The sequence below is a fragment of the Dreissena polymorpha genome, chromosome 12 (genome assembly GCF_020536995.1).
Source record: "Dreissena polymorpha isolate Duluth1 chromosome 12, UMN_Dpol_1.0, whole genome shotgun sequence".
Lineage (NCBI taxonomy): Eukaryota > Metazoa > Mollusca > Bivalvia > Myida > Dreissenidae > Dreissena > Dreissena polymorpha.
The window spans coordinates 76,170,212-76,184,644 of NC_068366.1; the positions used below are offsets into that span (position 1 = coordinate 76,170,212).

The 14,433-nt window shown below is 35.1% G+C and overlaps 1 protein-coding gene and 1 long non-coding RNA gene across 2 annotated transcripts in view; both read right to left on the reverse strand.

Annotated features, from left to right (window-relative positions):
* Positions 1 to 14,433, reverse strand: part of LOC127853726 (rapamycin-insensitive companion of mTOR-like) — a 78,029-nt gene that overhangs the window by 63,449 nt on the left and 147 nt on the right. Inside the window, exons 2-8 of the mRNA XM_052388469.1 lie at positions 14,383 to 14,430; positions 9,401 to 9,560; positions 7,846 to 7,977; positions 4,666 to 4,856; positions 3,774 to 3,946; positions 2,396 to 2,460; positions 326 to 482 (exon numbers count right to left, since the gene is read on the reverse strand). Of these exons, the coding sequence (XP_052244429.1) occupies positions 326 to 482; positions 2,396 to 2,460; positions 3,774 to 3,946; positions 4,666 to 4,856; positions 7,846 to 7,977; positions 9,401 to 9,560; positions 14,383 to 14,430 (926 nt within the window). The remainder of the gene's footprint in view (positions 1 to 325; positions 483 to 2,395; positions 2,461 to 3,773; positions 3,947 to 4,665; positions 4,857 to 7,845; positions 7,978 to 9,400; positions 9,561 to 14,382; positions 14,431 to 14,433) is intronic.
* On the reverse strand, positions 11,660 to 14,367 carry LOC127853732 (uncharacterized). The gene is made up of 5 exons (XR_008036727.1): positions 13,831 to 14,367; positions 13,300 to 13,376; positions 13,009 to 13,104; positions 12,322 to 12,403; positions 11,660 to 12,030 (listed from the first exon to the last, which is right to left on the reverse strand). It is a non-coding gene; the product is annotated as an uncharacterized LOC127853732 (long non-coding RNA).

Genomic DNA, 14,433 nt, shown 5'->3' on the forward strand with positions numbered 1-14,433 from the left:
GACCAGAACCATTTTCAAAATTGGCTGAGATATCATCAGAAAGAATGTTCTGACCAAGTTTCAAAAAGATTGGAAAGTGTGACTTTCTAGAGTGTTAACAAGCTTTTTCTTAAATTTGACCTTGTGACCTAGTTTTTAATTCCCAGTTTTGAACTCTGATATATCATCAGGACAAATGTTCTGACCAAGTTTCATGAGGATTGGCAGTTAACTTAGGCCTCTATAGAGTGTTAACAAGGTAAATATTGACTCTGGATGATGAAATAAATCTCATTAAAAAGCTCACCCTCAGCATGTTATGCTCAGGTGAAAAAAAACAACATACCCTAATTTCTTGGAAAGGGAGGTACAAGATGCCAATGAGGGACTGTATTCCAGCCCCGTCAGGCCTACAAAACCTGATGATACCGGGCCATGACCTCATCACCGTGACAACAGCCATTCTGCTGGCAGCAAACCGGGTCTCCTGATCCTCAACAAGGCTATAAAATGGTGAATGGAAAATGAGCCTTAATCTAGGAAAACTGAACTTAAGCATGTGCATATAGTGTCGTTAAGCATGTGCATAAAGTGTCGTCCCAGCAGCCCCAAAGGCTTATCAGGGACAGCACTTTCAGCCTTAACTTTATTATACTTTTGAAGAGACTTCATTTAAATAAAAAAAAGTAAATCAAATTGGAAAGTGTTATACCTGATAAGCTGCGCAAACTTCACAGGCAAAAAATGGGATGACACTTTAGAAAATGCATTAAGCCCAGTTTTCCCAAAATATGACTCATATTATTCTCTGGTCATGTCTACCGGTACTTGTCTCATGCAAAGGTTTGTGTACATGTGCATATAATTTCTTGATGCCATATATAATGCAGCTATGGGATGAGAGTCTCTCAAAAAAAATGCCTTAAAACTTCTTCATAAAGATATGTCTAGTGATGTTAGAAAAGACTGGAAATCTGACAATTGTCTATTGGTTAGTAGAGCCTAACACAGCAATTTATTTGCCCAACTAGATATGTACTGTTACCAGCCCAATTTGGGAAAAATGTGGGCATAAAAAATTGAAATTGGGAAAATTCTTGTTGTGTGGTCTGCACACAAATACTTTAGAATTGATAACTAAGAGTTGTCAATATTATTTAAATCCATAGAGCTGCACAGAGAAATTATTCTAACAAGGGCTGTTTGTAAAACATGCACGCCCCCCATATGGGCTGTCCGTTGTAGTGGCAGCCATTGTGTGAATACGATTTTTGTCACTGTGACCTTGACCTTTGACCTAGTGACCTGAAAATCAATAGGGGTCATCTGCGAGTCACAATCAATGTACCTATGAAGTGTCATGATCCTAGGCAAAAACGTTCTTGAGTTATCATCCGAAAATCATTTTACTATTTCGGGTCACCGTGACCTTGACCTTTGACCTTGTGACCCTAAAATCAATAGGGGTCATCTGCAAGTCATGATCAATCTACCTATGAAGTTTCATGATCCTAGGCGTATGCGTTCTTGAGTTATCATCCGAAAACCATTTTACTATTTTGGGTCACCGTCACGGTGACCTTTTACCAAGTGACCTCAAAATCAATAGGGGTCATCTGCGAGTCATGATCAATCTACCCATTTAGTTTCATGATCCTAGGCGTATGCGTTCTTGAGTTATCATCCGGAAACCATTTTACTATTTCGGGTCACCGTGACCTTGACCTTTGACCTAGTGACCTCAAAATCGATAGGGGTCATCTGCAAGTCATGGTCAATCTACCCATGAAGTTTCATGATCCTAGGCCTATGCGTTCTTGAGTTATCATTCAAAAACCATTTTACTTTTTCTGGTCACCGTGACCTTGACCTTTGACCTAGTGACCTCAAAATCAATAGGGGTCATCTGCGAGTCATTATCAATGTTCCTATGAAGTTTCATGATCCTAGGCCCAAGCGTTCTTGAGTTATCGTCTGACAACCACCTGGTGGACGGACAGACCGACTGACAGACCGACATGAGCAAAGCATTATACCCCCTCTTCTTCGAAAGGGGGCATTAAAATTTGTTGGGGTGGTGGCAACCTTCAATTGGGATTTTTACAGACAATAATTGGGACTTTCCGGTGCTGAATAAAGAAGGAAAAAATTGCTGAAGCTTAACATATCCTTAAAATTTATTTTTTTACTTTATGATGTTAATTTACATATACATTTCATAAAATTTATTTGAATTGGTTTAGTTTATACATCACAAAATAACGATGTTCATTCATTCGAAAGTAAAGAGATTCCTTTATAATAGTATAATTTGCTTAAAAGTTTTAATGCCACATTTATCTCCTTTTTTATGAAAACAATGTCACAAACACATAGTTTGATATGTAACTCATACACAGAAGACTTCATTACTTACTTCACTTGCTCATTTGTTTCACCAGAGTAACTGAAGTGGCAGTCAGTGAATGGCGCAATCAGTTGCTGAAATAGTATGGCACATATCTGAATGTTAATACACAAATACATGTTGGACGCAATTAGAACTGTTTTACTGACTTTTGATATATTTTTTAATGGACTAAGAAAAAAAGAATTAGAAAACTTTCGAAAAGCTACTGAGAAAGAAAACAAAGTACTTGCTGTTTACAATTCATTTGACCCATCCATCCACCAAGCCATTTAATGGTTGACTAAATTCTTTGTTTAAGGGCCTAAAACCGATTAACAATTTAAAAAGAGCTCCAAACAAGAGATATGTTTGTCAGAAACACAATGCCCCCTACTGCACTGCATTGAAATAAAATTTCTATTTATCAATTTGCATGTATAGAAATCATCTGCCTTTAAAGGTTATTACTTCCCTTGAATTTTGTCCAATCAAAGGGGAGGGGGTGGGGGGTGGGGTGGGGGGTGGGGGGGGGGGGGGTGGGGGGAGGGTGGGGGGGTCTCACAGTCAATTATGACCATGTCAGACATCACTGACAACCAAGGCCTGTGGTTTATCAAAGAGATCATAGTTGACAGAAGTCCACAGGTATGTAATGAACATTAAAGAAATTATAATTATATCATTTAAAAAAAAACTTTGAAAAATAAATCATTTGGGTTATAAATAATCAAAATAATAAATCTGTACAGAAACTGTGAAAAAAACTTAAATTCTTGGTAAGGAAATATATAATATGAGATTTATAATTATATAAATTACTTCCCTTGAAAATAATTGTCTGTAACAAATCTCTATTTTTAGTAGCAAATAATTAAAAGCCACTACCATGACTGTAGATTCACCACTCAAAATGAGCAGCTCCATGATATACACATGCATGCCAAATATATAAACTGGCTATGTTCAATATTGAATAATTTTCTCCCTTTTTAAAGCTTATTACTTCCCTTAAATCTGTATTTTTTACCGTAGACCGTAAAGGATGACCTTGACCTTTTACCACAATGTGTTTGTCAGAAACACAATTCTGCCTACTGCGCCGCTTTGATTTATTTAACAAAAATATATACGTGGGAAGATCAGATAATTATGTCCATTTAAAGCTTATTACTTCCCTTGACTTTGTTTTTTCGATCCTAGACCTTGAAGGATGATGTAAACCTTGAAATTTTACCACTCAAAATGTGCAGCTCCGTGAGATACACATGCATGCCAAATATCAAGGTGCTATCTTCAATATTTAAAAAGTTATGGCCAATGTTAAAAGTTTTTTTTCAGACAGACGGACAGACACACTGACTGACGGACAGTTCAACTGCTACTTTAGGGTGGCATAAACACACACCTCAAGGTCTGTGTTACAATGTATGTAGTGCCGCGTGGCAGGGTAATTCACGAGATGGAGGATGGTTGCCACGAGGGATTCGTTGATTCTGGGATAGTTTGGGGAGTCCAGTATCTTCCTCAGAAGCATGCTGATTCCCCCACACTGGGACACAAGCTCTGGATTGGCATAGGCTGTGAATGGGGCAAAAGTTTACTTTATTAACCCTTTAACACTCATAAATGCACTTTCATTAGTTTGTAGTCCCTAACAAATCAAATTGTATTTAAGACAAGATTCAAATTTTAAAGCTTTAATTTCCATTCCTTTGCTACTGATTAGCAGCAAACAGCATAAAACATGTTTTTTTGCTAGTTGTATATAGAAATTTGAACTTTCTTCTGAGCGGGAAAGGTGTACGAACAATTTTTGTTCTATTATTAATAATTGTTAAATCTCTTTTGCAATTCTGATGCTCAGGAATAAAATTAATAGTTATGTACAAATAACCTATTTTTAAAAAAGGTTTCACATAAGAAAAGATCTTAAGAAAAATATCAGGGTGCTCAGCCCTACTTCTATTTGATACCGTTCTCACAACTGGTCTTACAAAACGTTATTTAAATCATTAATACTTTAATACATTTTATGGTATGGGGATCACACTTGTTACAATTACAGAATACATTTTACTGTTGTAAGATTTACTTTTATTAATATTTAAAAAATCAATAAATATGCTGCATGCTCTGGCAAAATGGGGATTAGTGCATACAAAAATCCAAAACGCCGCAAGTGCTGTCCCTGATCAGCGTACTGGACAGGCTAATTTGTGACAACACTTTACGCAAATTCATTAAGCACCATTTTTCCAGAACGAGTCTCGTATGTCACTATGTCAATTCGAGCGTACTCAGTTCACAGAGGCAGGCCAGGGAGGCCCTGACCATCCGGTCTCTCTCTGTCCCCCCATCACTGCCTATGGCAACAAGAGGATTAAGGAGTGAACGTGGAACAGCGCCAGGAACCAGGACTACCAGATGACGGACAAACTTCTGCGCGTGGACACGCTCTATCTCGTTATCTAAGTACAGATCTAGGGCTCTAAAAAAAAAGTTTTGTTTTTTAATTTAAATTTTGGTGTAAGAATTGCTATTATATCTGCATTCATAAAGGTCTATGAGATTCAAGGTTCAAACTTAATACAAGAGGGCCATGATGGCCCTGAATCGCTCACCTGACTAACCAAATACAATCCCAACCTAGATTTCATCAAGATAAACATTCTGACCAAATTTCATAAAGATTGGATGAAAACTGTGACCTTTATTGTCTACACAATGTTTTTCTATTATTTGACCTAGTGACCTAGTTTTTGACCCCAAGTGACCCAAATACAATCCCAACCCAGATTTCATTAAGATAAACATTCTGATCAAATTTTATAAAGATTGGATGAAAACTGTGACCTCTATTGTCTACACAAGGTTTTTCTATTATTTGACCTAGTGACCTAGTTTTTTACCCCAGATGACCCAAATACAATCCCAACCCAGATTTCATCAAGATTAACATTCTGACCAAATTTCATTAAGATTGGATGAAAACTGTGACCTGTATTGTCTATACAAGGTTTTTCTATTATTTGACCTAGAGACCTAGTTTTTGACCTAGTGACCTAGTTTTTGACCCCAGATGACCCAAATACAATCTCAACCCAGATTTCATCAAGATAAACATTCTGACCAAATTTCATACAGATTGGATGAAACCTGTGACCTCTACGGTCTACACAAACAAATTGTTGACGGTTTTTCTATTATTTAACCTAGTGACCTAGTTTTTGACCTCAGATGACCCAAATACAATCCCAACCCAGATTTCATCAAGATGAACATTCTGACCAAATTTCATAAAGATTGGATGAAAACTGCGACCTCTATTGTCTACACAAGGTTTTCTATTATTTGACCTAGTTTTTGACCTAGTTTTTGACCCCAGATAACCCAAATACAATCCTAACCCAGATTTCATCAAGATAAACATTCTGACCAAATTTCATAAAGATTGAATTAAAACTGTGACCTCTTAACTGACTAATGGGGTTATTTACCCTCGGGACTTCGGTTAAAAACCATTGCCCGAGCACACTGCTTAACATAGAACTCTGCATAAAAAAGCCAAAAACGGCCATAAAATGGACAGCCCGATTTTACTGGGCTGTACCATTGGTATAAATATAAAACTTTGCAGTGTTGGTGCGGTGCCTTTATAAAAATCTATTGGTTTAAAAATATCTAACATTTATAAGAAGCGTTAAAAAGACGCAGTGCTTTACAATGGATGGGCCTAACGCTGTTAAAAAGCGGCGTTTTTATTGGTTGAAGTACTTTTAAAAAGCTGGCGCTGATTTGCCGAAATTTCTTATTAAGGATTGCTGTGAACTCTACTGTCTACACAAGGTTTTTCTATTATTTGACCTAGTTTTTGACCTAGTGACCCAGTTTTTGACCCCAAATGACCCAAATACAATTCCAACCCAGATTTTATCAAAATAAACATTCTGACCCAATTTTATAAAGATTGGATGAAAACTGCGTCCTCTATTGTCTACTCAAGGTTTTTCTATTATTTGACCTAGTTTTTGACCTAGTGACCTAGGTTTTCACCCCAGATGACGAAAATACAATCCCAACCCAGATTTGATCAAGATAAACATTCTGACCAAATTTCATAAAGATTGGATGGAAACTGTGACCTCTACTGTCTACACAAACAAATTGTTGACGGACGCACGCACACACACACGCGCGCACACACAACGGACGCCTGAATTCACACGGTCACATAAACTCACCATGTCACTTCTTGACAGGTTAGCTAATAAAACAAACATACAGTCAAGTCCAGTCATCCTATACACTGTGGGACCTTTTCAGATGACGTGTCGTATTAAAGGGGCCTTTTTGTGTTGTGGTAAATTGACAAAATAAAAAAGATTGTTTCAAATTCGCAATTTTTTTGTTTTTGTTATGATTTTTATGACGACACAGAAATACTGAACATTGAGTATGCTCTAAAGTATCTATTATATGCATCCTTTGACGATTTTTTAAACATGACAATTATAAAGCGTTGCAACGCGAAATGATCGAATGATTTGGAGACTTCTGTTGCTGTTGTTATATTTTGTGATACTACGAGGATTGCTTAAATAAAGTATAAAATACATCACTCATTGAATGATCACCGATGGCCGCGTGGTCTAAGCGACAGACTTTTACACCAGGGGTCAGTGGTTAGAGCCCGGTTGAGGGTTACTTTTTTTTTCTTTAGTTTTATTTTTGCTTTTTTACTGGAGCTTTTTAGATCCAATGTTGACATTTATCAATAAAAAGCATTTAATGACAAACTTCAATACATGCCAAAATTTGTAAAAAGGCCTCTTTAAATGACAAAATCACACATACTGCATTTTAAATTGTATATAAGCCAAGATAATTTTTCAAATGGTATAAACATATTTTCTCGTACAATTTACCAATTTAATTATTCTTTTTGATCATGCTTAAATTGTAAACAGCATCCACCTAAGGACTCAATCTGATTTGCTGAATGCAATATCTTAATGTCTTTACTCCTCTTGAGATTTAGGTCAAAAATTTTACATTCGATACATTACTGCATTATATTCCTTGTAAAGTTTGTCATTTATCTTATGAGTGTGCAAGACAACAAGACAGCATTGCAATAAGCATTTGTATGCAGATCAATATCATAATGTAATTAATTTTCTATCTTAATGTAATTGAATTTATATATTAATGTACTAAAATTTATTTTAATCATACGACCTTCATCTTTTATACAATTGTCTTTAATGCATAGATTTTTTTCTTAAATCTGCATTACACACATCTTATGAAAAACAATTCTAACTTTTGGTGTTTTCAAGCATTAACACATGAAAATTTTACTAGGACTTAACACCCTGCCCTGATAATAATATTGATATACTGAAATCAAGGAAATAAAATGAATATCCAACATTTTATAATAGACTGAAGAAGGTTTTTTAAATAGAACAAAGTACCTTGCAATTAAATAGTCTATATGTAAATTGAGGAGAATTTGAAGAGAGCTCTCGTCCGTGACAAGGTGGCGAATCACTCGTAGTGTTCCGGCTCTTACTTCCTTCGATGCATGGAGAAGATTCACACTTAAACTGAAAACAGTTTGCTTTAGTTCATAATACAACAATAAAATAAGTTTACTTTTGTTTATTATACAAGAATGTACCAGTATGCACTTTGTAGCAATATGAAATCAGTGAGTCTGAGATATAAGTTGTATACTGTATATTAGCTAACCAGTGCTTAAAATTTGATGGAAACCCATTATAAAACTTATTTAAAGATTTAAATTCAGAATGGTAGGTACCAAATCATCTGAAACAAGAGCTGTGTTCTTGAAACACAATGCCCACTACTGCGCCGCTTTGAAGCCATAAATTTGACCTTTGACCTTGAAGGATGACCTTGACCTTTCACCACTCAAAATGTACAGCTCCATGAGATACACATGCATGCCAAATATGGAGTTGCTATCTTCAATATTGCAAAATTTGACCTTGACGGATGACCTTGACCTTTCACCACTCAAAATGTGCAGCTCCATGAGATATGCATGAATGCCAAATATTGAGTTGCTATCTTCAATATTGCAAAATTTGACATTTGACCTTGATGGATGACCTTCACCTTCACCTTTAACCACTCAAAATGTGCAGCTCCATGAGATGCACATGCATGCTAATATAAAGTTGCTATCTTCAATATTGAAAAAGTTATGGCCAATGTTAAAGTTTTCGGACGGACGGACAGGCGCCATATATTTGACCTTGAAGGATGACCTTCACCTTTCACCACTCAAAATGTTTAGCTCTGTGAGATAAACATGCCTGCCAAATATCAAGTTGCTATCTTCAATATGGAAAAAGTTATGGCCAATGTTGAAGTTTTCAAACGGACGGACAGCCATATATTTGACATTTGACCTTGAAGGATGACCTTGACCTTCACCTTTCACCACTCAAAATGTGCAGCTCTATAAAATGCACATGCATGCCAAATATCAAGTTGCTATCTTAAATATTGAAAAAGTTATGGCCATTAAAGTTTTCGGACGGAGGGACCGACTGACGGACAGTTCAACTGCTATATGCCACCCTAATACCAGCATTTTTTTTTCTTCTTTGTAAAGTACCGGAAAACGGCACTTTCCCAATCTGGGAAAAATTACATATTTCCCAAATTAAGGTTAAATTGTTTTTTTAAATGAACTTTAATTAATTTACTTATGCAGCTATATGGTAAGAACCTTAGTAAATATAATATTAACAACTTGACATCAGTTATTCTCAATTTTAAGGTATTTATTAGCAAAAAATAAAATACACTAATTTTCCAATTTGAAGATTTCACCACTCATTTTTCGAAATTTCAAGGTTTACACGACACAATTTTTCCCAATTTTGAGGTTTTCAACACTTATTTTTCCCAATTGGACCGGTACAGGTACTGTTCCCAATAGGACAAAAAAATCGCTGATAATACTTATGATTTGCTCTTCATGGGGGTTATACATACCAAATAAATATACTTCTCAGTGGAAGTCCCAAGTTCTCAACCTTTCCACAGTGCACAATCAGTTTCACAAAGGCATTTAAATAACCAAGCTTCTTTGCCTTCGAAAATGAGGTTTTCTTGATTACATAGGCAAGAATTTCTTTAACATTTTCAACTGAATCTGAAAAAAAAAGAAACTACTGGACAAAGTATTTTTACATAAAGTTGACATAGCCACATCTTTTATGTTCACAACTTCACACCAACCCTCAAATTGTTTATGTTTATGTACAGATAAATGATAATCATCATGGTTAGATTGCTCAAATCTGTAAGAGTTTTTGATGGAAGACGAAACAAGAGATGTGACCAAGGCATGTAGTTTTGCAGTGCTCCAGCTAGGATTTAAAAAGGGCAGGGGGGCTTCTTGTCAAAAGGGTACTTTTAACGCGCAGTATTTTGTCAAAAGGGCACTTTCGAGCGCCCGGGCTTTTCTGGATTTTTAAACCATTTAAATATAAAGTCCATTATGAGGAATAAATTAATTACTTGTAATGTAATCAATTTAGGCCTAGCTGGAGCACTGGTTTTGTGTGTTGATATTCAAGAGATAAAAGACACAGTCACTAACAAAGTGTTTATTTTGGACAACAATGAAGTGCCTGATTAAAGAAAAGCTACATCCAATAAACAAATAAAATGATTGGTAAATAAGACACAAAGTCAAGATAAAAGATGGCAGAGCTGGGATCAAATCAGACTTGGGAATGTGACCAATTATTTAGACATTGCTAAAACACTGCAACTGTATTAAAGTAGAGAATGTATAGGAATTTACTTGACTTTGTTATGGTAATGTGTGCGTTGATTCAGGGTTATACTGTTATAGAACTTCTTTTTTTAATGCTCGGTATGCTTTTCTGTACTTGAAAGTAGCGCTTAAATCTCGAGTACTGCAATATTTTTTAATTCAAAGGCAGTAGGGCTTGAGAGACAAATTTATTTAGTGCTATATACCAGCTTTGTTGTAAAGGTTGTAAAGCGAAGCATGGAAACAGGATACTATGATAGGGTTAATACTATAATCCTTGATATTATAATAAATTCTCCTACCAAGTAATCAATGTGAGGGAAAGTTCATGTTCTATATATCTATTTATACTGCCAAGCGCCCTTCGAGCATTATAGGCGGATGGACATTATCGAGTCGGTTTCTTGGGAAGTACCCGAGTATGGAGCGAACCCACAAACTCCCTATCACTAGGCGGACACCTCATCCACTACACCACCGCAATTTTTTTTGTAGAGGATGTAGAAACCCTAAATAGTTTCAAGGAACACTTGAATAACCGCTGGCAAGGAAATAGGAGGTACAAGTATTGAATGAAAAAAAATGTTGTTGAGTATCTTAACAGTAAACTTTAGTTAAAAATTACTAAATAAACACTTAATCAGTCACCACATCATACTATATGAAAATACCCGGGACCCACAAATGCTGTACTCTGAGAAATCTACGTGATTGGGGGGGGGGGGGGGGTAGTTGCAATCATTCAACTCTCAGCTTAGGCTGAGAGTTGCAATGCGCTCTCTCTTGTCCATGGGTGCAAAATGTTATCAACAATTCAAAGGTTAATGAACACTGAAACTGCTAGAGCTTATTAAAATTTACCTATCTTAACCACAAACTCATCCAAATGGTACCATTAAAGCAAGAAATAATTGATTTTTATTGACTAACGTTTTGTTTTGTATGCTGTATCCGCCATATTGGAAAATTGACCCAATATAGGTCAGGTCGCATGTAACACTAATATTTTGTACGTCGCGTTATGTGTTGGAGCCAAAAAGTCCATAACGATGTGGTATTCGATACAGAATACACTGTTTCAAATTTAAACATAACAATGTCAGCGAGGAAAGTGTGTTGAAACATGTCGTGTTTTTATCGGATGCATGCAAAGGATAACATCCGTAGGTTTCCATTCAGGTAAACTTAACATGGTTATGAAGTTGATTCATTATTTTCCTCAATTTGTCTGGAATGACGTCTGTAACTGTGTGGATTCCGTGCGCTGAACTATCCGTGCGCTGAACTGCTCCCATGTGTATGAAGGAGTGCATATGGACTCCCAGAGCCGCCATAGCAAAAATTATCAAAGGTTCTGGGAGTCCGCAAATATGGACTAGGGGGGGGGGGTAAAAAGGACTTTGTCCTTACTTAGCCCGAAAACAATCCTACAGATATCAAACAGGATATGATTATAAAATTAGATAATAGTAGCAATAACCACTGATTTTGAAAATTGACATAAACCCAGTAAAATTATACATTTTCTGATAGATATTAGTAAACCATTTCCAAATATGTATGGTTTGTCTATCTTACATTGTCTAAAGTAATGTTAGTGAATGCGGAAACATTGAAAAATCCCATGTGTAAAAATTGTCATTTTTCATTTTTTCAAAATAGTCAACCTGGGTATATAATTTGTTTAAAATAATGATTTAAGAACACATTTTTTATCCAAACTTTTAATAATTAATTACAGATACATTTCAGCTATGTTAGATGTCCTTGCAATTGGATGGTCCGGCAGGATTCTGGTCTGAAACACGTTACCCCCCACCAACCCAGGACCCAAAAATTCCTGAAATAGACAATAAAAAGTTGATTTTTCTAAATTGCAAATGTGCATGTGATTCAATATCACAGTTGAAATAATGTACAACAAAACAAGAATAAATGTTGAAAAAACAAAAACTTATTTGGTTAGTATTTAAAAAAAAAACATTATCCAAAACATGTACAACTGCCCCACCCGCCCAATACAAATGTGATACAACCTGGTATTTAAGAACATTTTCTAAGTAATATTATTTCTCTTAAACAAAATTTTATTTATGAACTAGCAGTTAAATTGAACAGAAAAAACACTTACGGTTGAATATGCAGCCAGTAATCTGAATTCTTATCCAAAATTCTGATATGTCGGTTGATTAGGAATGGCAGCACCAGGAATTCTGAAAGATCGACAATGCATTGCTAAATTAAATCTTATATACTTGTGTAAGATGAAACAGAAACACTATTTGTTAGAATAGTTTAACACACACCTATTCAAAAAAAGATAAACATATAATAAAATAATTAAAAAAATATTATAATAATTACTGTAAGAAGTTTCGAACTCATAATAGGCGAATGTATGTAACAGCTCAATATCTTTAAACAACTTCTTGGATTTAGTAAATCATTGTCGATACATTAATTAAGAGCTTGTTTTCTTCATGAAAGGAACTCCAAAGATGCTGAAATATAATAGTGCACTGCATGCAAATATTAATTAAGTGATACTGACAAACTGAAAGAACAGAACATTTAACCGCAAATGTTTTCTACAAGCTTTTACTGATTCAATGTTTCTTTTTTCAAAGTTTGCTAAAAAATCATGCTGAGATAAAAATTAGCCAATTGTAAGGGCATTTAATATTTCATCCATTTAAGTCATCTTTTTAATGTAGCGCCATATGATGAAATAACTGGAATTCCTTTGCCAACTGAAGTAATTTCCAATTTAATTTTAATAGTAATATTAAAATTAATAATAAGATGCAGTCACACATACTGTTTGTCAAAAAGGCTGTTTAACAACTGATCTTTCACTGGAATATTCCTGTCAACCAAAAGGTGAAGGTGGTTGTGTCTCGTCAGAGTCCGATATCTATGCAAATGAACAGACACATACATATTTTTGTCATCATACTTACAAAGTACATTTCCAACAATAATATTATTTCTTACAGTAGGGGCATGTGTATATTCTGTATTATTAAATAATTAAGTTTAAATTCAGGATATAATTGTTAACCATCAAATTCAATGTCTTCAACATGCAACTGCTTAAAATGTTACTTACCACAATGTAACTGTGCTCATGTATTTGTGAAATCCCATCATAATCACTGTCCAATAGATCTTTGTCAGTCATGTTCTCTATAAAATAAAAAAGTAAATAAAATAGAATTTCAATACCGGTATGCACAAAACCTGCGACACATAATAACCGAGTCTTAGCATTGCATCCTCAATTTTGCAAAGGTTAATTCTAGAACCTAACCTTTATATATAATAATATCCATTTATTTTTTGTATATTAATCATGTAAATGAAATAAGAACTGAAATTAATTATAGCAGTTTTAACACGTTAACAAAACTAATAATGAGATGGTGTGTGAATTATAATGCTCCCTAAATGTATAATCAACTTAAAACTAATAACGTAACTTAGCTTTTAAGTTTATGATTATGATCAATCACAGAAGTTACATTTTACATTTGTTACAAATGAAGACAAGTCTGGTACGACATGGCGCGGGTACGATCTGGAACAGATTTTCTTTGACATAATTAACACAATAATTTAGGTGATTTAAGTGAATTCATACCTGCATCGATACCAAATGAGACGATTTCTCTTCCTGCCGAACAAATACTGTGTTTATCGTACGGATATCCGTAAAACTGCTCAAAAGATCGCTCCCGAATTCACCGTAACAGCAATGTAATAATTCCGCGTAAAGGGGAGTAACTCTACTGCACAGGAATAGTGGTGTTGGAAATAAATAAATATATATTATTTCACGCGCATATACCTGATTCAAATGGTTAGAATTTATTAAAAAACACAATAATTGATTTATTAAAAGCTAAATTTCAAGTGAATCTGCCTTCTTTCTGCAAAATATTGGCCTTCGAATTTTTTACTTTCACTTTTGAGCAATGATTTTTTATTTTCCGGTCATGGCAAGGTCAGATACTGATTATTTGGACATATCTCCTCCCACATATGCAAATTTTTCATTTGGATTACTTCTTTCATGCTCGTAGTGAAGCGTTAAAAACACCCCACATTTTTCGGTCAACTTTTTGCCTGAACACCGATTGCGCAATAATTTGCATAGCAGGTGCGTGGTTATTGCTAATAATAGATTTGTTACCTTTCTGAAAATCAAGCTGGACATTGTCCTCGCCACTAGGTCTTCTACCTA